The sequence below is a fragment of the Carassius gibelio genome, chromosome B17 (genome assembly GCF_023724105.1).
Source record: "Carassius gibelio isolate Cgi1373 ecotype wild population from Czech Republic chromosome B17, carGib1.2-hapl.c, whole genome shotgun sequence".
In the NCBI taxonomy this organism is placed as follows: domain Eukaryota; kingdom Metazoa; phylum Chordata; class Actinopteri; order Cypriniformes; family Cyprinidae; genus Carassius; species Carassius gibelio.
Window position 1 is genome coordinate 25,505,006 of NC_068412.1, and position 27,033 is coordinate 25,532,038.

The 27,033-nt window shown below is 37.5% G+C and overlaps 1 protein-coding gene across 5 annotated transcripts in view; it reads left to right on the forward strand.

Annotated features, from left to right (window-relative positions):
- Positions 1-4,527: 4,527 nt before the first annotated feature.
- LOC127976434 (C-terminal-binding protein 2) overlaps positions 4,528-27,033 on the forward strand; it is a 42,571-nt gene continuing 20,065 nt past the window's right edge. For 2 of the 5 annotated variants that reach the window (XM_052580849.1, XM_052580851.1), the window contains exon 1: positions 21,517-23,812. In XM_052580849.1, coding sequence (XP_052436809.1) covers positions 21,532-23,812 — 2,281 coding nt within the window. In that variant the 5' untranslated portion in view covers positions 21,517-21,531. Of the gene's footprint in view, positions 4,755-14,993; positions 15,147-21,513; positions 23,813-26,491; positions 26,550-27,033 lie in introns of those variants that run through there. The other 3 variants (XM_052580853.1, XM_052580850.1, XM_052580852.1) reach the window with 3 other exon arrangements.

The following is a 27,033-nucleotide window of genomic DNA, read 5'->3' on the forward strand; positions in this document are numbered from 1 at the left end:
TAAGCATGTTGCCATGGCGATGGCACAGAGAATTCTCTTAACATTGTCTGTTCTCTTAATATTGTCTGACTTACTCTGGTGCTGGATCAACTGATAGTCTTTGTTTTTTCAAATGCTAAACTTTGATCTTAATGTTATTTGTCTCTGTGCTGACAGCTAATTGCAATTCTGTTGAAAGATATATAGAAAAAAAATAAATAGCTGGACACAAGCTGATGGATTTGCTGAATGCAGAATAACCCGGTTGAGATCAAAGAACTGCATCTCATTGAGATTCATCTTTTATTGTGCTGCACTTTAAAGGGCTCCGGCGCACCAACAAGCATTTGAGTTGTGTTAAAAATAAACTAAGTGCATTTTCTTCCAAAACAGGAAAGTTTTCAATAGATTGTTACATTTCCATTTAACCAAACCTGTTCTGGTTTCTATTATGAAAGGATAGTCAGATGTCAAGGTACATTATAAAACATTAGAGTGCATTATGTGTTAATAGAGTAGATTAATCATCATAAATCATTTCTGAATTAAGAGCCTTAACTTAAGGGCATTCCATCAATTCATTTCACTGGCCTTGTTATAATTAATACTGCCAGATAATGAATTAATGAAACAGTCTGGCATGTTTTACACGAGAGGTCAAGACAAATAATTTAACCCATACCGTTCTCTGCTGATGAAATAATTAGTGCATCTTAACACTCTAATTAGATTTTTTTTCCAGACAAGTGTAAACACATGTTTCTTTGTAATGCAGAGATCTGTCTGCAGTTATGTTTCACAACGCTGAGATCTGCTGTCTAAACCCTACCTTTGATTATAATTCATAGAGCATAATTCGGTTATGTTTTCTCCTCGTCAACAGCATCTTTTCCTTGACGCTGTTATTGTGAGATATTGCTCACTGTTGCATCTCAGCTGCACATCCTTGTTTTTCAGCTTGGCCCGGTGATAACTCTGTCTAACCTTGAGAAATGGCTGCAGGAGACCCGGCACACAGCAGAACAAACCTTCATTGCGATTAAATATTCATTCAAATGAGTTTGAGAGAGCTGCTGCATTAGAATATGTCATTGTTTAAGATTGCTCACATCCGTACAGGCGTATATCAGTCTGAGTGGATGTTACAGCACAGAAAAACTCAGTGTTTGGTGTCAGATGTCAGTATTCAGTGCTGCACAGGTTCACTCAAGTGCTTCATTTTACAACTATTTGATCAAGCTACTCAGGTGAAGCATGTTCTTTTAAAATGAAAACACTGAGTCAAGCCAATTAAAAAAAAGAAAATGAAGCAATTTTTAAATGTTTTAATGAGAACCTAGCTAACAAAATAGGTTCAACATTCAAAATTGGAACTTTCCATTTCATAATTTTCCATGCATTATGTTTACTTTTGAATATTCTCTAAATGATTTGAAACCAACAGTAACATTTAGAAGAACGTCCAACTAATATGTTCCAGAAATAATACATTCCATGAATGTTGTTTATAAATCATTTTTGTGCTAATGTTTACTAATATCAAAACATTTGTAAAGATCAGATAATTTTGATAACATTCTATTACATTAATAAGAGAATGTTTGTTTATAAATTCGAGAGAACCTTGCCAGAACATTCGAGTACATTTAAAAACATTGTATTTAGGGCTTTTTACACTTGAAAGTTTTAATCCTGGGTCATTCTAAATCTCCTGGGTTATCTTGTTTCACTTTACACACTGCTCACAACTTTAACATACGCTGTCATTTCATTTTTCTTTGTTTTGTTTTGATAACTGTACTGCCTCAATGCTTTGATGTTCTGTACTGTTAAAGGAAAAAAAAGCAAGAATTGAAGAAGATTTGCGATATACATGCTTAGAAGATTAGAACTTCAAAGCGAGTTCATGATTCAGATTCATTTAAATGCTAATCATTCAGATACTTCGGAGTGGCTTCTTGTATCATTACTCACATCGGTACAATCATTGATTTAGATAGAAACTTTGGAGCACATATGGCGAATCAGATGTTTAGATTGTAACCTTTGAGAAGGTTGAGGAATCATTTTGATTTAGATTGGAACTATCACAAATAATATAAAGGGGTCCTTTTTCACCTTCATTTTGTTTTTCTTGAGCCTTTCAGAGGTGGACTTGCTGGTGCGTTTGGGATCATCGTCCTGCTCGACAAACTGACGGCCGGACATTCTCCTTCAGGATTTTCTGATAAGAGTGCAGAATTCATGATTCCATCAATTATGTAAAGACGTCCAAGTCCTGAAGCTGTATAGCAGCCCCAGACCATCACACCTCCACCACCATGTATGACTGATGGTATGATGTTCTTTTTATGAAATGCGGTGTTGGTTTTACGCCAGATGTAATGGGGCACACGCCTTCCAAAAAGTACAACTTTTGTCTCATCAGTCCACAGAATTTTTGCTCAAAAGTCTTAGGAATAATCAACATATTTTTTGTCATATGTGAGACAAGCTTTTGTATTCTTTTTGGTCAGCAGTTAATTTTGCATTGGAACTCTCCAATGGATGCCATTTTTGCACAGAATATGTCTTATTGTTTAATTATGAACACTGATCATAATTGAGGCAAGTGATGCCTGCAGTTCTTTAGACGTTGCTCTGGGTTCTTTTATGACCTCCTGGATGAGTCGTCGTTGTGCTCTTGGAGTAATTTTGGTAGCCCGGCCACTCCTGGAAAGGTTCACCACTGTTCCAAGTTTTCTCCATATGTGGATAATGGCTCTGACTGTGGTTCACTGGAGTCCCAAAGCTTAAGAAATGGCTTTTACAACCCTTTCCAGACTGAAACATGTCAACTATTTTGTTTCTCATCTATACCTTCCTTTATTTAGATCACTGTATGATGTGTTGCTCTTTAAGCATGCTTCATTTTGTCAGACAGGTTCTATTTAAGTGATTTCTTGATCCAACAGCTCTGGCGGTAATCAATCCTGGGTGTGGCTAGTGAAATTATATAAAATAATGTTTTTAATCACATTTCTTTCATGATTTAACAAGAGGGGGCAATACATTTTTCACATAACGCCAGGTAGTTTGGACAGTTTTTTTCCCCTTAATAAATGAAATCATAATTTAAAAACTGCATTTTGTATTAACTTGCTTTACTTTTATGTAATATTACAATTAGTTTGATGATCTTAATCTTTTAAGTATGACAAAAATGCAAAAATAAAAAAACAGGAAGGGGCAAAAACCTTTTCACGGCGCTGTATAAGGGGAGAAAAAGAGAGAGGAGAAGATGTGAGGGATTTGTGAGGATGAATATGTGTTTGTGTGTGTGTATCCTACAAGAAAAACAAATGTTTACTTGAAACTTATTGCCTAGTTTCACAAACGCTTAAGCCAGGACTAGGCCTTAGTTAAATTAAGATATTTAAGCAACTTTTACAAAGTGCCTTAGAAGAAAATATTAAGGTGTGCATCTTGACACAGAACATATTTTAAGATATGTCAGAGCAAGATATTTTCAGCTGCAGACAGCTCAAACATGGGACTAGCTTAAGCCTTGTCTGTGAAACTGGGGGTATATGAAGTGCATTTGCAGTTGAGCCAAAAAAGACAATGTCTTATAGAGAAGAGAGAAATTCTGTGGATAAAACATGTGCATCAATAACACATGCACATTTTATTATCACATTTTATTAAGCTTTGCTTGCATATTTGTATTCAATATCACTGTATTTTATATTGTTCTTTTTATGCTGCATTTTTTGGCATATCTTTACATATTTTGGAATTACATTATCTGCATCTGCACTACAGTATCTGCTTAACCACACACATCTATATGATTTATTGTCAATATTTACTGTTAATCAGTGAAAGTGTTTGTATTTATTGGCTAATCAACCTGATGTCACTGTGGCTGTCTTGTAAAGATCTGTGATGCTCTGACCTGAAGTGACAATAAACTACTTCGATTTTTTTTATATTAATCTACCTCCAACTGAATGATGTGAAGAAAAGCACTGACATACCTCTCACTGTTGCCACTGTCAATTATGAATGATGAATATTTTCATTTTTAAAGAGGAAACACAAATTGCAGAAATATTTCAGATTCAGTACTATTTCTAGGTCACTAATCTGCTCTTTTCTCTCAGATGTGAGCAGAATTTTTTTTTTTATTAAATTCAAGTTCAATATAATCTCAGACTGAAATATATACATTAATATTCTCATCTAGTTTCACATATTAGGCTATTTCATACTTTGTAATTCATTTATAGTAAATACCTAACCTAATTATTCAAATTAAATTTCACATAAACTTCAAAAATGAGCTCTCTTAAAAGTAACAAAAATCAACACCAGGGGTCAAGTATAAGAGAATTTCCAGTACAGTGCGAAAATAATTGATGTTTGTGTTCCGCAGGCCTGCTGTGGTCAAACTGACCAGTAAAAACGCACTCGATTGTGGGCGTGACCCCGCGCTAACCGCGCCGCTATTGGCCAGCTCAACCCAAAGCCCCGCCTCTTTCAAAAAGATAGAGAAAAAAGAAAAGGAAAACAGAGAGACATCTCAATCCTTGCAACTGGGGAAAAGAAGAAAACGTAGTGCACCATAGTCTCCGAATCACCTCCTCTTTTTTTTGAACCCCTTAAACCACCTTCTTGCGCTCTGAACCAAACTGAGCCACATTTCTAAGTTATTTCAATCACCCAAAGCCAAACATCACAATCAGATATTCAGTTTTGGGCCACGCTGGATTAAGTTTTGTAGCATTTTAAAGGTGAGTCGTTAATCATGAACGCTTCTACGTTGTATCTGAGCAGCGGATTGTCTCTTAATGGATATATGAACCCGATATCTTCATACATACATAGGCGTTTGTCCAGGTAAGATATAAGATGTTCTCGCCGGTTGTTGGTTTGAGGAACCGCGGCTGGTTTTGCGCGGTGTGTCCGTTCATGTGTGTGTTTATTCGCCTGCGACATGGAGGGGATGGGTGGGCTTTTCGCTGTGTTTCTAATATCCGAGGACATCTTGAGCCACTCAGCGACTGAAATAGTTTGAATGACTGTAATATTGGCTCTTTGATCCGTGGCTACATTGTATCGGCGGATTCTTCTGGATTTGGTTACATTGCGCCCGTTAGATCAAGTGTTGCAACAATGCATAAAACAGCTTTATTAAAACTGTTGACATGTTGCATGTGTACTGATAGGATAGCATTAGCTTAATGTTGCATGTCTTTTAAGGACACTATGTAAGGAAATGTACAATTTGATACAACGTGGATGTAATATTTAGTTGATAATGTATGATTAGGTTGCTAAATAAGGTTTTGGCCAAGCCAACAACCCCTTGTATGATGTAGTTAAAAAGTTTAGTCTGGTTGCTGAACTTATAACATAAATGTTTTTGAAGATTTGTGATGATTTCTTACAGAATTAAAACAAGATATTAAGAAATGTGTGTGTGTGTGTGTGTGTGTGTGATGCCCCTTTGTCTGTGCTGGAGGAGAGGGGGTGTGTACAGATGTTCTCTACCAGGACATCTGCTGTTTCTAAGGGCTTTGTCAAGGGCCCTTTCAAGGAGGCACCGGGGCCCGAAAGAAAATGTCACTTTTCCTAGCTAAACTTCACAAACTATGAAATGTGATGTAATCCTTGCCGGTTTAATGGATGCAATGCATGTGTTACTCACAAGCAGTTATGTATTCTCAGTAGGTTGCATGTTTGGGTTTGACGACTGGAGACCTTGATTTCTAACACGTCCATTATGTTTCCCGCTGAGAATTCTCTCTCTCTCTCTCTCTCTCTCTCGCTCACCCTGGAGCGCTCACATATCACACACTGAATCATAGTGTACATGGCAGCATACGAAGCAAGAAGGCATTTATTAGAGTCAGACAGGAAAATGCAAAGGGCTTCTTTAATATTTTTGGCACCCTGTTCTTCAGGTGTGAGGAGGGAATGTGTGCATTCATTTATATGTTGCTTGGATCAGTGATTCTCAAGTGGGTTTACACTGGATATCAAGTGGTGACCCAGTACAGAAATGTTTCTTGAACAGAATATTTAGATTTTTGAGATTTTTTCTTTAATGTTGTCTGTTGAATATTTTCTCGTACCTTTCATGGTGGTGAATTTGCACCAAAATACCATAGAAGTATCTTCTCTTTCTTTTTTAAAAGTTGATGAGCCTGTTTGGTTTTTGTCCTAATTATGCACCATTATATAGGTCATGACTTCACACTTTTGGGCCGCTGTGACCGCTGTTTTGTTTTTTTCTGTTACAGGCACTTCAAATATCTTCCTACTTTTAAACAACTTCATGCTTTGGATTTATGGTGCTTATATTAGCAAATGAAACTATGATTTCTGCAGGCTTTAAACTATAAAGAAGTTATAGAAGTAAAATGTTAGTCTATGTTTGTCAACAGTAGATTTTCATGTGTTACATCGACATCATTTACTAAAGTGTCATGCAACAGTTAGGCCTGTTTCAAACTTATGAAGGACATGATTCATACTCTCATGTGTGAATATCTAACAATATTAAGAACAATGCATTTGATGTAATGGAAAACAATACACATGTTCAGATAATGTTTTTGTTTGCATACATTTGCTGTTTAAAAGTGTGGGGTCTGTAATGTTTAAAAACTTATTTGATAAAAAATACAGTAAAACCGTAGCATTGGGAATTTTATTTCTATTTAAACTTTTAATCTATTTTATTCTGACTATTTTAGTCATGTTCCTACAGGAATCATTCTAATATGCTGATTTGTCGCTCAAAAACGTTTATTATCATTAATGATGAAAATTAGAAAAAAAAAAGATTTTCATTTTTTTTTGCAATGCTAACTTTTGATCAGTTTACTACATCCTTGCTGAATAAAAGTATTAATTTCCTAATAAAAAATTCTTAGTGACCCCAAGGTTTTGAACAGTGGTGTACTGTATCTTGCATATTTCAAGGTAGAACATATATAGTCATATTTTTTGTATGTGCTGCATTCATCGGGTTAGAAGTGTTGTGTTGTTTGATAGCATATATGCTGAGCTGTGTGTTTTCCAGCCTGTAGTTTTGTCTTTTACATGTGAGCGTGTGTTCTTTCTTTCCCAAAAGTAATGATAACATCCAGTGTAGCTCTTTTTTTCCATTGCTGTTAAGACCAGGAATGTTGACATTCCTCCGTGAGCGGAGCACAGAAGAGAAATGTGTTTGTTTTTGAGCGAGTGTAAGGTGATTTTTAAAGAGCGACGCTCACTTGAGTGGTACAGAGAGGATGAATATTAATGATTTTTCATCAGTTTAATACCTTGTTTAACACACACTAATATGGCCTCTTCTGCATATATTCTAGTGTAGCATTCCGGTGATTTTCAACAGTAGAGAACTGAAAGGATGTCTGACGGTGCCTGATAGGAAGGTAATTGGTATGAAATTGGAACATGGCATCAGCCTAGAGCTGCAGAATTCAACCTGTATTTCATTCGCCGCTCGTCTGAGTCTCAGGGATGTGTCTGGCTGTCAGTCAGAATGTGATGAGATTCAAGCTCAAACGTCTTGAAGAAAAGATTCATTCATTCCCCTTCTTTACTATTAAAGAGTAGATTTATAAAGAGACTTTGAGGGGTGAAAAACATAATGGAATACTGCAGGAACTCTGTTTTGAGTGGTTTTTGCTGTAGATGTCAGTGGACCTCTTCTGTTTTGTGATCATTCACTCTTTCTCCTGCCAGACTCAGTTGTAAAGGAAATGCTACAGGCTTTGCTTCCGGTTTCTTTCGTACAGGCATGAGATCCTTCATGTGCTTGACAAGGGTGGAAATCCTTAGTGTAAATTTCAGATCTGATTTGCCTACAAAAAGAGAATTTGGTTCAGTTAGCATGGGTGCTTTTACTGTGTAACTAACAGAAATTATAATTCCTTTTGTGATGAACCCATATGCATATAGACATTTTGGCCAATTCTGATAAAGATGATAAGACTGCATTTCTAAAAATGCATTTCTAGATTATGTTTATTACACTGCGCCATGTCGTGTTTTCGCATGCAAAAATGGTCTTTCAGTTGTTTTGTGTGTGTAATCAAGCACTAGACAGACGTGTTTAACTGTTGCCCTCGCATCACACACCTTTTGGAGCATCTCACACTTAAAAACTCTCTACTCAAGTTAAAAGTAGTTCAATTAATTTTCTTCTTTTTTTGTATATTTTTAAGCTATTTTGCTTCAACATAATTTTTTTTCTGCCTAGTGACAAGTAAACATCCAGTTTTGTACACATTTAGGTATAAATTTTATTGCACTGTTATTGACATCATTAGATTTCAATTGTGTCTTTTAAAATGAGTAAAATGTCTTTCTCATAATTAATTGTTTTTGTTATGTGCTGAGGCAGAAAAAAATCTGCTTTAGTAGCACTGACACCAAACATTCAAGTTTTATTTCTATCTATATTCTGAATATTTTTAACAGAGGGGTCTGTTGTTATATCATTCACCTGGTTTATATAAAATTTTATTCCTAAAAAGCATGGTTCAAAAGTATTTTTTTTTTAAAGACAATTTATTACATAACAGTCTTAATGTATGAATGAAAGTTATTGTAAGTTAACAATTTTCAAATTTCTCTCTATTATACGTTATACATTGTTTTTACTAAAAGTACACCATTGAAATAGGAAAGACATAAGATCTGCTTCGGTGATGCTGATGATACTGATAAAATTGGCAAAAAGATGAGCAAAAATCATTTCTGTTTCCAATACTGATGTGTTCAGACTCATATGATCGATTACCAATATATTGCACGACTAAATTGTTCTCTTGGATCTTTTGGCTTTTCATGAACATTTTGAGCATCTCTGACAGATAAGGGCATAATAACCCCTCGTCCTCTCAGGCTAGAGCAGATGTCCTTTAAGTCAGCCTGTGGATGTGAGGAAAATGTCTGAAATTGCTGATGAATGTTGAGTATTAATCCCCGAGCTGAAATCATTTTGCGCTGTAGGAGGTGATGTGAGCAGTCTCTCCTCCAGGTTATTAAAGTTCGACTCCAAGAGCGAGAGTCAAAGCAGGGTCACTGAGTTCAGCGTGTTATGAAGGGGTCAGCGAGGCAAGGGGCCCCTTCATTGTGCTCGGGCTGTGAGGGGTCTCTTGGCTCATATAACTGTGACCATCACAGATCAATACAGCCATCACGGAGGTATTTGTGGAGTCCTTTTATAAATGCCAGTTCACTTGCTTTTGCTTGTTGCCTTGTATTGTGGTGTTTCTGTGATGAATGTGAAGAGGTTTCTGTTGTACATCGAGATGAAGAAAGCGAGAGATATGACTGAGAAAGAACGTGATGTGTTTGGAGATACAGATGTGTGGGAGCGAGGTCAAGTGTTTGTGATTTCGCATGAGGAGGTTTCTGTTCACGAAGAGCGGCACAGAGGAACATTTTGTTGATGTTGCAGTTGCACTTTTGTTGCTCAGACTTAATTGAGCTCTCAGTTATGTTCCATTTAAAGCTGAACACTTGCAGCATCAAATACAACTGCAAAAACAATGGCTTAGTTTTGCTGAACGATTCTTTTATGTATCAGTTTGAAAACTTGTCGGCATCTCTCTGAATCTATCTCTTATACTTGTGTAGCTAATAATAATAAAAATGATCATTTTAAAAGATAGAAAGATAAATAAATAAATGCAAATCTGGCCAGGAAACATTTATATAAAAAATATAACAAATATATTTTGGACCAGAACAGCATAATGAAATACATTCTTCAGAGTGATTATTATATTTGGTGTAAACCTTGTGCTAATGTGCTTTGAATGGCCAAGAAAAAAGTTACATATACACATATATATCTGGACAAAATAAAAATATTTACATTGACACACTGATTATACACAGATTTTTCTTTTTTTTTCTGAAATTGTTTTCTGCCATATTGAAAGATGTAAAGACATTTAGATCTTAAACGGAGAGTTTCTCTTTCAGAGCCCAGGTGACTTCATTGTCCTCCAAAAATGTTCTTTCAACAGTTTTTCCATGTTGATTTAATACTCTGTTATGTTTTGCAGTTAAGTTTCATACTTTCAGGAAAATTAAAGGTAGAGCCAAATGCGTCAGTAGTGTGGTTTAATATTGGAGGAGTTTGCTTGAGAAATATTAAGATTTCTGGCTTTTGATTACAGATTTCAGACAGTACTACAGTACATGGTCTAGAGGAGTCTAGGCTCTTTTTCTTAGGAGAAAATCATTTAATTTGCATTCTAAAAAATAGTGCTGATTCTGAATAGCACTGAAAGTGGTTCATTGGCTTGTAATCATAGGGTAACCTCTTAAAGTGCTGTATAGCTCCTATCTTTAAAGTGCTGTACAGCACCTCTGTCAGATAGACTATAGTGCTGTAGAATTATAAGAGGAACCCCATTCTTCTCCTCAGATTTCAGATATGTTACTTCACACTCATATGTTTGCTATGAATGGGAATTTAATACAGGGGCAAAAGTTGGTTTGAATGACTTTTTTATGCACTGGAATATTTCCTTTTACAGGGGGGCCTTGAGAACAAAATGTTCAAGAACCGTGCTATCTTCAGGAAATACAGTATTTTAATGTCGTTTTTGAATCATTTCCCAAGCTAGACTAAGAGACAGTTAGACAACCTTTAAAAAGACGGGCTTAACAGGTTCTTATACAGTAGCAGGGCTATGTAGCACCTCAACGACCTCAAAGAACTGCTTAAGAACCACATTTTTTTGTGTGTGTTTAGAGGAAACAGTTGAGATATTAAAGAGATAGAAAGTGAGATATGTGACTCAGACAGAAAGTGATTTGTTAGGAGATATAGGAGCGAGGTCAAGTGTTCATGACAACTCGGTGGTGTCTGCAAAACAATGTTAAAACCATAGACATGGCGCTTTATCTTTTATCACGCTCGATCAGTGACACATTGGGAGTGTTCTCTCTGTTCTTCTCAACTCTTTCAGTGCCTCCTCTGATAATCTTCCAGTATGTTTCGACACACTTTACTCAAGTTGATTTAAAATCCGTCTGCTCTCTTTGTGTGCGTTACAGGAAGTGAGACAGTTCAGAGTCCCGCTGCTTTGATGAGCGCTGGCATTTCTAAAGGTCTCTGGAAAAAACTGTTGTGATTTGATGATCTGCATATTTCAAATGCCACCTCAACAAAGTGCTCCAGAGCTTTTAAAGACGAAACATCTTGAGAGCGATCACACAGGAGTTTGAAATTCACTGCTCGATTTGGTTAGGATTTTTAGTTCAAGTGGTAAAAGAATATATAGATGAATCTGATAAAGAAAAGACCAGCTCATATTTCACCACAGGATCATACAGGAGAGGGAAATATTTTTAGGACCATTTTTTTGTGACATTATTTTCATAATAGTTGCGCACATTTTTCCAACAAAAGTCATAATGGAAAATAATTCCTCAGTTGAAATTCATAAAATAAATTCAGTGCAGCAAACACAGACTGATCAGACTTGAAATTGTAGTAACTACAAGTTCGTATCTGGTTAGTTTGCAAATGCCTTTTATTCCCTAAAGGTGTGTGTGTGTGTGTAGATAAACAAAATATATATTTTTTACTTGTATTATTATCGTTTTGTTTGTATTCAGTTATGTATTTTTATTTCAGTTTTCATTTTTTTTATTAGTTAATTCATTTTATTAATTTTATTTTATTAATTTTATTTTATTATTTATTTATTATTTATTATCTATTTTTTGTAATTTATTTAATTTTATTGTTTATGTATTTTTATCCATCCATCCATCCATCCATCCACTTTTATTTATCTGTGTTTTTATTTTTTCATTTGTTTACTTGATTATTTTTTCCTTTCTTTCTTTTAGGCTGAAATATGACACAAATTTCACAGTTTTCTTGTGATTGAGGAGTGAGTGAAAGAGTTTGACACCGAGAGTGTGGAGTATCAATGCAACGTTTAATGAAAGTATTCACATAACAGCTCGGATTTGCATAACACTTAATGAATATTAAGATGAAGTGAGGTCAGTGTAAATGTGTCTATTGTGCAGGATAAACATGAGGAACGAAACACACAAACATCAATCACAGAGAGTCATACCACACACACACACACACACACACACACACACAGGTGCGGCTGAATCAAAGCAGCAGGTTTGTGAATGGAGCAGATGTAATTCATGCTTTGTGTGAAGGAGTGCTTTAGAAACGCGAGTCTCTGAAGTGGATACAGCTGATGTCTCTTGTGCCTCTGAAAGGTGTTTTCTCTTCTAGTGCTGCATGAACCCCCACAAAAATGTACATCTCAAACTCAAATCACTTATTATGACTTGTGCAGCTCTTCAGATCAGTCTTATTGGTTAATTAATTAAACAGAATGACATAAAACAGTCTTTCTGCTAATATTCATCTAGCTAATCATCTAAATGCTACTGCTCTTTTTTAGTTTTTGCTCACTGTTTCTATGGCAGGTTTATGCCGTTCTTTCCTCTGACCTTAAACATAACAGTACAGGTCACAGGAAGTGATGGTTGCCTTGGTGACAGAGGATGGTCATGGTTAATTATTACAGCATTCTGTCTTTTTTTGTATGGAATAATATTGTTATTGTGTATCTACTGTAGTTAGCTTTAAAATAAAATTTACAATATTTTATTTAATGCATTTCTGTTATGATTATTCTATATATGTGTCTTTAGATGTTTTTTTGAAAATGAGTAAAGACTCAAGTCTCATGTCTTCAGTGTCACATGATCCTTCAGAAATCATTCTAATAGCTCTCGGAACATTTTTGTGTAGAATGACTAAATAATGTTTTTCTTTTTATTCGTGGTGTCTGTTAAGTCAAGCAAGTATTGCTCATATAATCTGAGCCATAAATAAAGACTTGCTTTTGACCCAGTAAATAACCACCTAGCTACTGGAGGAACACCCTGGCAACCACCTAAAAATGACCTGGAAACCACCTCAGCATCATGACACCACTCATGTTTCCTTAAAGGGACCTACCCTCCTGTTTTTCAAAACCTGTGTATTATTATTTTCTTCTTCTTCTGTTGAACGCAAAAGAAGATATCTTAAGGAATGTCAGTAACCAGACAGTTTCTAGTAGCCATTGAAATTCATAGTATAAAAAAATAAATAAATGCTCTAAAAGTCAATGGCTAGAAATGACAAAGCGATTTTCATTTTGAGGTGAACTGTCACTTTAAATGTGAGTGGTAAGTATAAAGTCTAGTGACCGCTGTATTTCCTCTCCAGATACCTCATGAGATGCAGGAATAGTTTAAGTCTTCTTTTGCCATCGGCGATTATAATTTTGACAGTGTTTTAGGTCGAGTGAGCTGTGAAGGTTTCTTGTGACGGAGTGCGATATTAAACTGTGTGTGTGTGTGTGTGTTAAGTTGTTAAACTCTAATACACTGCTGAATCAACGAGGTGTTAAAGAGCTTGCTTTCACCTCCTCAAACACTAATGTTATTGGCTATTGTTGCTGCCTCGCAGGTCAGATCTTTCAGATTACCCAGCATACAGCTGGAAAAACTGAGTCTTTGCTGACCCTGTGACCCACATTGCCTTGGAGAACAGATTGTGTGTGAATGAGTTTGTGCAACAACCACAAAACAAAAACAGTCAATCGTGGCCAAGGATGCTACAGAAATTGCTTGTGCACTTACTGTGGTCATTGAAAGAGAGATCAGGAAAAGATGGAAAGGGAGGAAGTGCTCAAAAGGATGAGGACTGAGAAATGCAGGATGCCTTTTTTTAATTGAAAATGATCTGTTATGAAAGACCCTTTATAAAACGATCCATCATGCATTTCTTTCATGGTTCTCTCCTGTCTGGAGGGTCGATATTTGTCCTTCAGCAGGATGGATGAAATTGAGTCGTGTTTTTGTAGGATGGCTGTGTGTGTGTGTGACGTGTGCTCTGATCAGTTTCAGGTTGAGTGAGAGGGCACCGGTTCTTAAATCGCTGAAGCGAGATGTGTCTGGGTGAGTTCGTCTCAGCGTGGGACTGGAAGTCTGTTTGTGTCTCTTTCTCAGCTCAGGGAGACTGGCAGCTCTGCACAGACACTTTCTGATTTCAAATGCTTTTTTTAAACCTCAAAGGCCCAACAAAACACACACAAAAAATATTGCTGGTTTGAAGTTACAGACTCCAGTCACCTCGAGTCTTGTCAGAATCAAATACAGCATGAAAATTGACCTTATTTCTGTGCATGATTCATCTCAAGAAAAATGTAAATTACTTTAATTTCTCTATTTAACTTTTCTGCTGATGGTATCCAAGGTCATATAATGAATTTGTTTTACTCCAGTAATTTTAGTGTTGTTTGGCATTAATCTCTAGACTGTTATGGTGCTTGCCAAGGCATTTTGAGCTACGGTAGTTGCTTCTAGGGGTGATTGCTTATTAAAAACACATCAAAACTCATCACTTATTATGTAATCGATATAATAGTCAGTAAGATGTTTATATGATTTTTAAAGAAAATTAAACTTTTTTTATTTAGCAAGGATGATTGACAGTAAAGACATTTAGAATGTTACAGAAGTTTTGAAATAAACTGTTCTTTTGAACTTTAAACTCGTCCTGAAATGTATGACAGTTTCCACGAAAATATTAAGCAGCACAAACACTGATAATATATTGTATTTAAAAATATATTAAAATAATAAATTATTTTAAATTATAACAATATTTTACAGTATTGCTATTTTACAGGACTTTTGATCAAATAAATGCATCCTTAGTTTTTTTTTTTTTTAATGTGAACATTTTGTATCACTACTGGAGTTTTATGTTATCTTTTAGTTATCAAAGACTGTTATCATATGAAAATATTAGTTTATCTATTTGTTGTTTCTCCAGCCAAATGAATGCTTGAAGCTCATTCTTATTTGAATAGTATCATGATGGCTCCCTCTAGCGGCTAAAATCGTGTCATTTGTTCAGTTGTCCTCTGGTTTCATCTGGACTGTGTTTTTCTGTGCAGGTGTACAGTGGCGTTATGCCCACTGGAGGATTCTGGGGGCTGTAGTTTCCTGTTGCTAAGCTCAGTGAACAGCAGAGGAGGAAAACAGAGCTGCCATGGCTTTGATTGACAAACACAAGGTCAAACGACAAAGACTTGACAAAATCTGCGAGGGTAAGAAATCTCACAGTGACTCTTAAGTACTGTGTCTGTACCATGGTGCAGTGATGGTATCAAATGATAATACATAATCTAACATATAAATGCTATTTTATATGTCCAATAGACTTCTAGGAATATGTAAGAATGTGTTTTTTATGCACTACAGTTTATAAGTCTCTTATGCTCACTTATTTGATCACAAATACAGTAAAAACAGTAATATTGTTAAATATTTTTACAATCGAAAACAACCGTGTTTTATTTGGATATATTTTAAAATGTAATTTATTCCTGTGATTCAAAGCTGAGTATTCAGCATCATTCCTCCAGTCTTTAGTTTCACATGATCCTTCAGAAATCATTCTAATTGCTGCTCAAGAAACCATGAATAGAAAGTTCAAAAGAACTGAATTTATTTGAAAAGGAAATGATAAATATGTTTAATGTCCAGCTTCCCAAATGTTCTTATTGGTCCCATTTGAAAGCCATCAGAGGCAGATTAAAAAACCAAAGGAATAACTAGTGAAACTAAATGCACATTTAGTCCAAAACACATGCTGAACATTCACCAAAGTTGACATCAGTCATGATGATGCAATGTTCCTGTAATGGAGCAGGAAGTTAAATGACTGTTTAAACCCCATATCACATATACAGCGAGACACACATACATGCAATCAATCTGTAATCCCCGGATGCTGGGAAAGTTTTCCATCCTTTCCACAGAAAACCCATGGTTTGGCATCTCTCTGCTGCCTGATATTATAAGTGTATAAAAGTTTGCATTTGGCTCCTGGACCCCCTCGCTGGGACTCCTGAATGCGGTTGATCTGGCAGCCTTGCGTTTTCTTCCTCACACATCAATTAAGCTCACGGTTTGGAAACCGAGGAGGGGAAATGTGCCTCAGGGGATGTTGTAAACGACACTGTGTACAAAGAGGAAGGGCCAGGGAGTCATTAGTTTTTTGGTCTGACAGGGTGTAGTTTTCATATGTGAGATGGAGACTGCTGACCGCTGAAATGTTGTTCTACAGCTTTATATGTTTATTTGTTTTATCTTATGGTCTTTTTTAGTATGTCTCCATGTGCAGTAAAGGAATGTGTTATAGTCCCCATGATCTGTGCAGATTATTCCAAGGAAAAAAGTTTGCTTTTGTAATCTTCAATCAAAACATTTCTTCCTAAACTAATTTGTTTGCGTTTGACGTCATTGGATAATGTTAACTAAAAGTCAAATAGCTATTTAGACAGTGTTTTGGTAAACTTGTAATCAGTCTGTCAGTCTCCATTCTGGTATGGAACGGCCCTTTTTAAAAATTGATTTGACTCATCCCTCATTTTTTCATGCTGAATAATACTTTTTCACTTGGAAATGCATCATACTGTGGACGTGAAAGAGTTTGTGATTAGTCGTGATTTAAAAAATGTGTTTTGTTTTCATGTGTATTGCGTTGCTTTTCTTCAAAGAAGCTGAGAGATGAGTTGAAATAGATTTCTGTGGTCATCAACATTATTCCTCCAATCCTTTTGACTGAACTTGAACTTGTATTGAACCTGCAACATTCCTTTAATGCTATGCAAGTTGACCTTGTTGCATTCAAAGATATTTCATGCTTGCTTGCATTAGACAAATAAAACAATTTCAATTGAATGTATAATTGTTTATTTATTTCTAATAAGAAATAAGATTTATTTAACTTTTTTTAAAATAGTTTTTGATTTTTTTAAATACATACATTTTAATAATAATATAATTTGATCATTTATTTAATTTATTGTATTAAAATAATGTTTATTGCTATTGCTATGTTTCACTACAAAGAGTATCTATTTTTATTTTAGAGTGAAATGTTACAAAAAGTAATGATTCTTGTTTAATAATATAATGAAATACTCATTTATTATTATTTATTTTACAGATCTATACCATATCAATACAATATTTATAAGTCTTTATTTCTTCATTTTCAATTGTTAAATCATCAAGCTTTTATTTTGAACACTGTGTTGTACTATAAACATGCAGTGCATATATTTATTAAATTAAACCACAGCTTCCGTGATTTGGAAATTGCTCTAAGCCATGCTTGACAGACATGCTTACCTGAGACTAGATGTGTCTCGATGTTCATCAGGTAGTTCAATTTTCTCCTGTGAGATTGTAATTTGTTGGAAGATAAGTAAGTTCCTCTAGGAAGCATTTCATTGTGGGGTTTTTGGCTATTGTGCTGTGGTGTCCCCTATCACACTAGTTAAATAGTGCTTCCAAGTAGTGCAAGTGTGTGATACATTAACCGCTAGGTAAAGTTCAAGACTAAAAGATCAGGTGTCAGAAACTCGAGTCGTAGTCATATTCCCTACAGCTCCAGCACAAAGCCTGCAGTCATCACATCTGACCAAGGGAATTCTGCTGGCAGAGGAGAAACCATCAGAAAAGAAGAAATAGAGAAGAGAAACGAGGAAGTTAAGTTGTGAAATGAGTTATAGTGAGATGTCTGAAAAGAGAGCTTTCAGCTGCATCGCTGTGCAGAGGCTGCCTAAGAAAAATCTATTAAAGGGTGTAAAATCTGAGAGCTCTTCTATATAGCTTTTCAGTAGAAGAATTGTTACTTGAGTGGTTATGAATTGGACTGCACTGTTTTTCCCCGAATGAATACTGTAGCTGTATGTGTGCCTCAACCAAGGTTCCTGTGCTTCTGAGAAGAAAAGAGACCAGGCTCATCACAAAGAGTTAATTGTATTTGCGGCTCTTGTGATTTATATTGGAAGATTAGGGTATTCAGATTATTATAGCAGATGACAAGTAAATGTTTAATACCCTTGCTGGAAAAACAGGTCAAGCTGGTTTTCTGGAACAGAGTAGCTGGGTTGTTTTTGTAACAATGAGATTGACCCAGATGGTCTACCAGCTCAAACTTGGATCAACTAGCTGATCGTCCCACTTATCAAACATGTAGACCATCTTAGACTAGTTATTGTTAACTAAAACTATTAAAAATGCTTTCAAGTAACATGCATTATAATATAGTGAGAATTTGTCTCAAGTGTCGCTAAATAAAAAATGAATATGATATATGAGAAATTTGTGAAATGTATTTTTTATATAGATTTTTTAAAAACAAAACGTAAATTGGCAATTAACTGAAATAAAAAAAAGTTTGTTGAAGGGCTACAATTTCTGAAAAAAATGAATAAATCAATGCTAAAAAAAAATTATAAAAAAATATTCAAATATTACAATGATGAAAGCATGTAACAAAATGAATAAAACTTTACATTTAAATAAAAAAATTAAATAAAAGAATTCAAAATAATAAATTATAATAGTGTGTAAATAATACAATAATGCTGTCTTAGACCAGACTGAAACCATGATAGAGCTTAAATCATTTTGTACACACAGCATTTCTTTTAATCCAGTGTTAGTTGTTCTTGTTGCATCAAAATGAGAACATTTTTCATAAATTGGCAATTTATAAGCAACTTTAATGAATAAAAAAACACACAGTATACAGCATTAGGAACTCCCAGCTGAACAAGAAAGTGAGTAAATTAGTTGAAGCAATGTTTCATTTCACCGCATTCTGCTTTTAATCGCTTCATATCCTTTTTTTATGAATTTGCTTCCCTCAAAGAGCTCTCGTATTAGTAGTCATGTATAAAATTGCTTACACATGTATTCCCAGATAGGCAGAGAAGCTTGTTGAAGCCAAATGTCCCACGGGGTTTTGTATTAGATTAGTCACAGTCTCTCAGGCACAAAGGATTTATGAAAATTCTCTCTCTTTTCCTTTGTTTCTGTCTCTCTTTCTTTCTCTCTTTTGTTCCTTAAAGTTCTGCAGAAGGATAACTACAGACAGTGTTGCCATGATACAGCTCTCCTGTTTTTTCCATTGTAATGCAACTGTACTGATCCATGTTGTTTTTTTCTTTTTAGTAATTGTGTAGCAGTTGTTAAAGAATCCAATATAATCCTCACTGTGTCTGTAAGCAAAAGTCACAAAAAGAAAAAAGACTCTTCCAGAGAGATTTGATTTCATTTGGCTGTGTTGCATACTCTCTCTTGCTCTGTGCCAGAACCTAGTGAACTAGTAAGGCATCAGTGCCATGCTCCAAAAAAAGTAGGCAGCATAATTATAGGGGAGCTTGACTTGTAGCACGCACAGAGAAGTAAATGCAAGCACGCAGTGCACTTATGAGATGAGAGAATTGTTGATTATGATTTTGAAAATATTTATTTTATCTGTTGCTGAAAATTGTTGACAAAAATAGTGCATTCTAAAATAAAGCGTTTTGTGTGTCACTGGCTGAACAATGAGTTATCTCTACTGGCATTAGTGTTTTGGTTTGAATCTGCAGTGTCGAGTGCTTTTTGTGTGACGTGTCTGTGAAGAGAGGACAGTTAGGTCACTTATGACAAGGAAACTATAATGGGGGTCGTTTGCAATCTGGGAATGCTAATGTATTTAGGTGTAGTTGATTCTGAAAGGCAGGCTTAAAGCCAAAATGAAATTCCTGCCATATCTGTATTACAGGCATGAAACAGTGTTTCATAAAAGTGAAAGGATCAAAACAAAGCAAAGTACTGGAAAGACACTTTAAACTGTGCAGAGCTTTAGAAGGTGTCAAAATGCAGAATGTATAACAATGACAGTGGATAGTCAAAGAATATGCCCTATTAATTTTATCCTCACAAGTCTCTTTCTCTCCGTCCCTCTCAATCTCTCTCTCTCTCTTTCTCTCTCTCTCTGGTGTTTGTGGGGATCAGAAAGGATTTGGGTGGAGTGTTTCAGTGGCAGGTGGACAAAATCTGTTCACAACAAAAAGCTTGTCCTAAACCGAAAAACTCAAGATTCAACTGTTAACATTCATATTGCTGGAATGTTTTTCATGAATTGCATATTTGCAAGCCTTTAGATATTGTAGTATTATTTGATGTCCCAGATTTTGCCTTTCACCCCCTGTGGGTTTTATAATGCTTGTCTTAATAACATAGCCATGCTTTCTCAGTGGGGAATAGCAAAACACGGGGTGATGGCTTCTTTATGTAGAATGAATGTTTAAAAAACTGTATTGGTGTATTCAAGGGATTGTTCAACTGAAAATGAAAATACTATCATTATTTACTCAGCCTCATGTTATTCCAAACCTGCAGGCATTTCTTTCTTAATGACCTTTGGGGTCCAAAAAACACTAGATCCCATTGACTTTAATTTTATGGACAAAAAGTGTCCCTTTAAAGGGTAACAAAATATTTTTATGTTGTGCTGATATTTCTAAGAAATTACAGCATCCTTATGTAATTTCACTAAAAGTGGTATCGCAATTTGCTTGAGATCTAATTTGTTTTGTAATGAAGCTGTAATTCATAAGCTTCAAGAAGCATTGTGACCTCATTTTTGGTGTACTGTGAAGGGTGTTTGGGGGCAGGGGTTCATAAAGCTGCACTGGTGTTGGCTCGGGTCATAAAGCAATAGATGAGTGGTGATGCTGGATCTCTGCATTTGCATTGCTCTGCAGGCATTGCTGGCCCATCATAGGATTATTGTTCAATCAGGATTTGACGTTTCCTGACAGTGCTACACGATTCTGCCCTGCTGCATTAGATCTGTATTAGTTTCACTGGCCCGCCCCACTGGCCCATCTCTTGGAGTCCAGCAAAGACCGCCTGCTTCATGCCAGCTGGCCAGGCTTATGAAAGAAGCACAGACCACCTCAACCATTGGCATCAGGTAAGTGTGTCCATGGCAGCATGTGTTCCTGTCCAAAGGGATTTCATTTTATTCATTATCATCAGGGACACATTTTGTTTGCGTTTTCATGTGACGTCACAAGGGTGAAGAGTGGATTTAAGCTGGCTTTATTTGGTCTGTAATCCCTCATAGCAATCTGAATGAGTAAAATGTTCAGAGTTCAGAGCGGATCAGCTTCACTGGATTATCACAAGCCCCTGCCTCCCCCACACCAACCCTCCCCTTGTTAAAATTTTTCTTCCTGTCTCTCTGTTTTTTCTCTTTTTCTTTCCCTCTGTCTGTTCACGCTTGTCGCTTTGCATTGCCAGAATGGAGTAGTAAGGCAGGCTTCGGCTACCAACATTATTTGTGAGAGTGCATGGTGTCCTCTTTCCTGCTTCCATCACCACCAGCAGTGCTTCCCAGATTAATTATTCACTGATCGCCAAGCAAGAGGAGCCATTTGATAGCCAGACCTTGCCACTGTGATAGAGACGGGAGACAGAAATTACAACTGGACCTTCAGGTGAAAAGCAGTACTTCTGTTTACATTTTTTTCTTTCACCCTTCTTCCTCACACCACTTGACAACATCTTGCAACTAGAAACTTAAAGGAAAACCTTTCTAATTTTTTCTTCCCTGCGAGTAAGGTATATCTCTTCCTCATGTTGATCTCCAGTAAGCAGTTGCCGATCGGCCGCTCCCAGAGCTGGGACACGCTGGGTGGGAATGAGGGTCATTGGGAGCGCAGTGATGGTGTTTACGAGCAGCAGGCCCGGATGGCTGGTCGACGCAACTCGCTGAGCTATGGAGCGGATGTGGGAGGGGGATGGTATGAGCCACCGCCTGGAGTGCGTCCCCCTGACCTGGATTTGAAACGGGAGCAAGACTCCTACCAGGAATCTCTTTACAATCAGGGATATTTGGATCGTCCGGACCCCCGTAACATTAGAAAGAGTTCCGTTCCTGAGTTGAACAGCCATTACGACCGGTCACCCATGGCTCACCGTGGTTCCCTGCCACCCCACGACTACTATCAGCAAGACTCAGGCATGCCACCACGAACAACCGAGGGTTTTTATCGTGGAGAGCAACCTCATTCTCTTAATAGGTCATCTTCACATTATGGAATGATGGCTGGTCCTCGGCAATTGTGGGAACACAGCTCAGGAAGTCGGCCTGGTTCTGCTGCCCCAACACCTGCCATACCTCCTCCCCCACCTCCAACTGCTCACGACATGGGTCGTATTTATAGAGAACCGTCTCTGCCTGGACCCCCACATTCTACTCCTGGCAACAAAATGATGCAGGATGGGCAGCGCATTCCAAGCCGTGCACCATCTCCAGCTCGTTATTTTATGGAGCCAAATTCTCCCCGTTATGGTGCTGAGCCACCTGCCTCTCTAACTAGCCATCCAGTCTACAGTGATGTTAACGGAAGGCAGATTGATCCTCATCAGCCAACCCCCACCTGCCTGGTGGTTGAACCAGTTGCTCAAGGAATGGATGGAACTGCCCGAGGTATGGTCATGCATCCAGAAAACCCCTCACAATACATCATACAACAACAACAGCAAGCCCAACACCAGGCTCAACAACAAGCACAGCAACAAATGCAACAACAAATACAGCAACAGCAAATGCAGCAGGTTCAGCCAGTCCAGCAAATGCAGCAAGTTCAGCCAGTGCAACAAATGCAGCAAGTTCAGCCAGTGCAACAAATGCAGCAAGTTCAGCAAATGCAGCCCAGTCAGCCAGTGCAGCAAGTTCAGCAGGTACCACAGGTTCAGCCAGTGCAGCAAGTTCCACACGTGCAACCCATGGCACCCCCAAACCCTGTCTATACTCCAGCTCCCCCTGTAGCTGCTGCCCCAGTAAACACTCCAGGTGTGGCCAATATTCCTGCTCCGTTACCTCAAATTCCAGCTCAGCCTTTTACTGCTCCTCTTCCCACTGTTCCTCAGACCCCAGTGGCTCCTGTAGACCCTAAAAAGAATGCGGACCCTGAGTTTCTGGCATTGCTGCAAAAGGAGGGCCTCTCAGAAAGCACTATCACCTCTCTACTGCAGCAGGGCTTTGACTCCACTGCAATGCTGGCTGTAATGGAGGAAAATGATGTCCGTTCTGTAGCTCCAAACTTAGGACAAGCTCGTGTTCTGTCACGTGTTGTGCTTTGTTGCAAGCGACCACCTGAAATCCTTCATTCTACCCCCCTGCATCCCAATGCTCCGGCCCGTGGCAGATCCAACAGCTTTAGCCATCGCAGTGACATTTACATGCACCAGCCACCACCCTTGACTCCAGGCATGGAGTCCCAGTATATGCAGCCACCCTCTACCCCCATGCAGACTATATCTCCAAGGATGGGTGAAGGTTACAGTCGCAGACCCAGCAGTGCTCCCTCCCAGCAACTTCTTGAGACCAGTGGGTATCCTGGAGCCAGGTCTGTAGGAGCATACAGTGGTGCTGTGGTTCCAGTCCAGCCTCGCGCTTTGTCAGGCTACAATCCTCATGCTGGCCTTCCCATGTCACATATGACTGCAATGTCCCAACAGGTAGCCATTCCATCACATCTACCAGGAATGCCACCACAAATGACAGCTTTGCAGGGACCAATCCATGCAATGCCACAGTCATTTCCAGCAGTTCCCCAACCAATGACTGTTCCTGCTTTGGCACCACAGCAGGCTCCGAAGGCATATACCACCAACTATACTGTACCAATGGAGTTGATGAAGAGGGATCGAAGCTTGGCTACAATGTCGCCCATGCCTAGTCCCAATGCAAGCCCACAAGTACTACGGAAGGCTGGAATGTCCTCAGACAGAGCACTAGTACCCGTTGGTGGTTCCGTCCAAGGCCAAAATGTGAGTCTGTCTAATCAGAAGCTCAGCCGGCGTACTGGACCTCCGGTCATTGTCTCCACTATGGCATCGCCAGACACAAGTAAATGAAAGCCCTCTTTCATAGCCACCTTCATTTTCTCCTTTTTTCCTCTCCTCCACCCCTCCAGTGCTTCAGCTCCTAACTGTCTGTGTCAGAGTGAGCGTGTGTGAATCATACGGTTGTAGGTTAATTAATTCAAGTTAAATTTCTCAACTTGAACTTGTTTGTTTTGTTGTTAAAATTGTTATGAATAGTGTTGCTAAGGATGTTCCTAGATGTTTTCCAACCAAGGCTCAGTTTTTGTTAAATAAAGAGTATCAAAGCTTAGCTATGATAGATCAAATTCAGCTTTCTTTTGTACATGAAGGCTTAGGAAAGATTAATTCATTTAGTGTGTCATAATTCATCATCTTTTTATACCTTGTCATTGCATAATTACATATCACTAAACAATGCATTTCTGTAGTCTAGCACAAACTCAATTGAAATGTATTGTAAATTGTGCTAGAATGTGCAAGCATGTTTTCATTATGTTGCCTTGTGGTTCAGTGGCATGATATGTTATAAGTCAGTCACATTTTTGCAGTATTAGTTATTATCAGCTTCAGGGTGTCAGTGACTTGGATTGTGCTTTATCTTTCCTTGGTATTCTGTATTACATTGCTTTTATGTATGTTCTGTAGTAGGCGTATCTAAATGGATTTGGACTGACATGTTTTATTTTTATTTTCATGGTTTGTCTTTGCTAGTTTAAACCTCTGTCACTATCTGCCTGTCGCAGCTGATCTGTCTGACTAAGATACTGTGAGTGAAGTGTAGTTTGTCAGTTAGCGGTAGAGCCCTTTGATACCATTTGATGTGAATTGTCACCTTTGAGCCAAACACAGGCTCAGGGAGAGAACGACAGTTTAGTTTTTTGCCAAGCACAAACTTCAATAGGAAATTTCCATTGCGAGAATAAACTGAGCATGTCGTTTTTCAGTTTATAGTTAACAGAGTGACATTACTTACATGACATTTAAGGAACAAAATTTCATTATTATAATGCAAAAACATTTTTTATTAGCATGAAATGTCACAATGCAAATGTTTTTTTAATTTATTTTATGCAATATATATATATATATATATATATATATATATATATATATATATATATATATATATTTCTTTTGATTTTGGTGTGAAATGTTTTTATGGGATTCATTCGAATGTTTTTGCAGGACTTATGTTGATGCATGTTTTGCCAATCGTGCTTAAGACTGTAAAGGGTCATATTTCTCTGTTCTTTAATCCCACCTGGTGCAGCTGGTGTAAGAGACAGTTTCCAGCCCACATTGGCTGTTTCAAAACGATGACCAGTGACTGCATTGAGGGGGAGGGGAGGCAGCATGGGGACTTTTATTCTGAGCCGAAATGGAGATGCAGTGTCAGACCCCAGCAGGAAATTAAACAACACATCACCATAGTCAGGCTAATCACATTGTGGTGATAGTAATCAGAGTGTATGGATATGATTGGAGAGCCTCTGGGGTGGGAGAGAAATGAGCGGTGATAAATATTATTAAAGGCTGACTGGTTCAGTGCCTTGTGAGCGAGCAGCTTCAGTAGTGTTGGGTAATATGTCCAAAATCACGGTACGAGTTATTATATTTCATGATAACAGCATGTATCCCAAAATAGTTATTAGTGCTGGAAATACAAGGAAGGATTGTTTATATGGTAGATAAGCGTAGAAATTACTATTTTTAGATAATCTAGTGGATTAAATACTTTGGAACTAGATGGGCTGAAATCACAAGATAAGGTTATTTATAACAGATAAATCTGACATCAATCCATCAACAGTTATTCGTTATGAAAATCTTAAATTAAAAATAAATGATTTCAAATATTTCCACCATGTAAAGGATATATGTGCTTCTTGACACATTTCTGCTGTTATTCGCTCTACCATACAGTGCTTTTAGATCTTTGAAGGATTGAAAAATCTAAATGTTTGATATGTTGTTGAAGTGCTGGTTGACCTAACCAGCCTAGATAGCATCGTAATCTTTTACGACCGACTCTAATCCACGGCCTCCTCATGCATCCTCATTTCTTTTCTCTTTCAAAGGCTTCCATTTCCCTTTGTATCTTTTTTCCCCCTTTGCTTCTGATACACCTTCCCTGCCATCTCACATGAGTTAATGGGTTTAGCTGGCTTTCGTTCCATATAATGAAACCATTTCTCCAGTGCCCCAGTCATCTCTGACTCCAGATGTTTCAGGTTGGATAGAGTCAGAGTACATTGCTCATATTCTAAACATCTGTGAAAACCCCAGCGGGCAATAATATGAGCACTTCTCTTATGAACAGCAAAGTCATTTGCATGTGGGAGATGGTTGTTTGTTTAGCCAGTAATTTCGTCTGCTAATGGACAGGCTGAAGACTGCGGGCTCGCAGGGTATTCCTTAATTGTGTGTTGCTAGGTGACCTGTTTTTGGTAGCATTGACTGCTCTCGTTTTTTTTCTTTTTTATTATAATTATTATTGTTGTGCCATATCTTTTAGAAAGCATGCACATAAACCATCATTCTTTTTTTACGGTCTAATACATTTCAATGAACTGAACTGAAAAGAGCCTGCTTCCTTGTTCCTTGACCATATATGGTCGTTCTAAATGCCCCCAAGACTAATTGTGTCTATATATGGACCTGCAGGGACAACCCTGGCAGAAGACCTTCCTTTCTAGTAAGAAGGGATTACGTAGCCATGGCGATGGGTGTCGCAGTCAAGCCATATGAGAATTTTCCAGGTCAGGTGTGTCCATGTGTTTGTGTATAGTCGTTTGTGTTTTATTGTATCTGGGGTATTATTTGATATTGATTTTGTTGCTGGAAGTTCTTTTAGGAAGAGAGCTCTTAGGACCGAGCGTTTAGAGTGATCATCCTGTAGTCTGGGATAAGCTGCTCCTGGTCATGGATCAGAAGCGTTATGCTGAAAGCAGGCTTCATGGTACGATTTACTCTAGTGCAGGCTGTTTAGTTGAGCTAATTCATTCTAGGCCACAGTGTTTCTGTGTGGTCGCAGGTGACTGTTAGTGCTAAAAAAACTGCAATTGTACTAGATTTGCATTTTCTGTGTAATCAAATGCATCTTGACAATCAGCATGTTGTTATTTTAGTTTTAATGAAAGGAGAATCAGCAATTGGCTATATGGTTAAATATATGCAAGGACAAGGCCAATCACAATTCAGTATGCAGATATTGTGGTGATGTCATCACTGTTGTTTACCTTT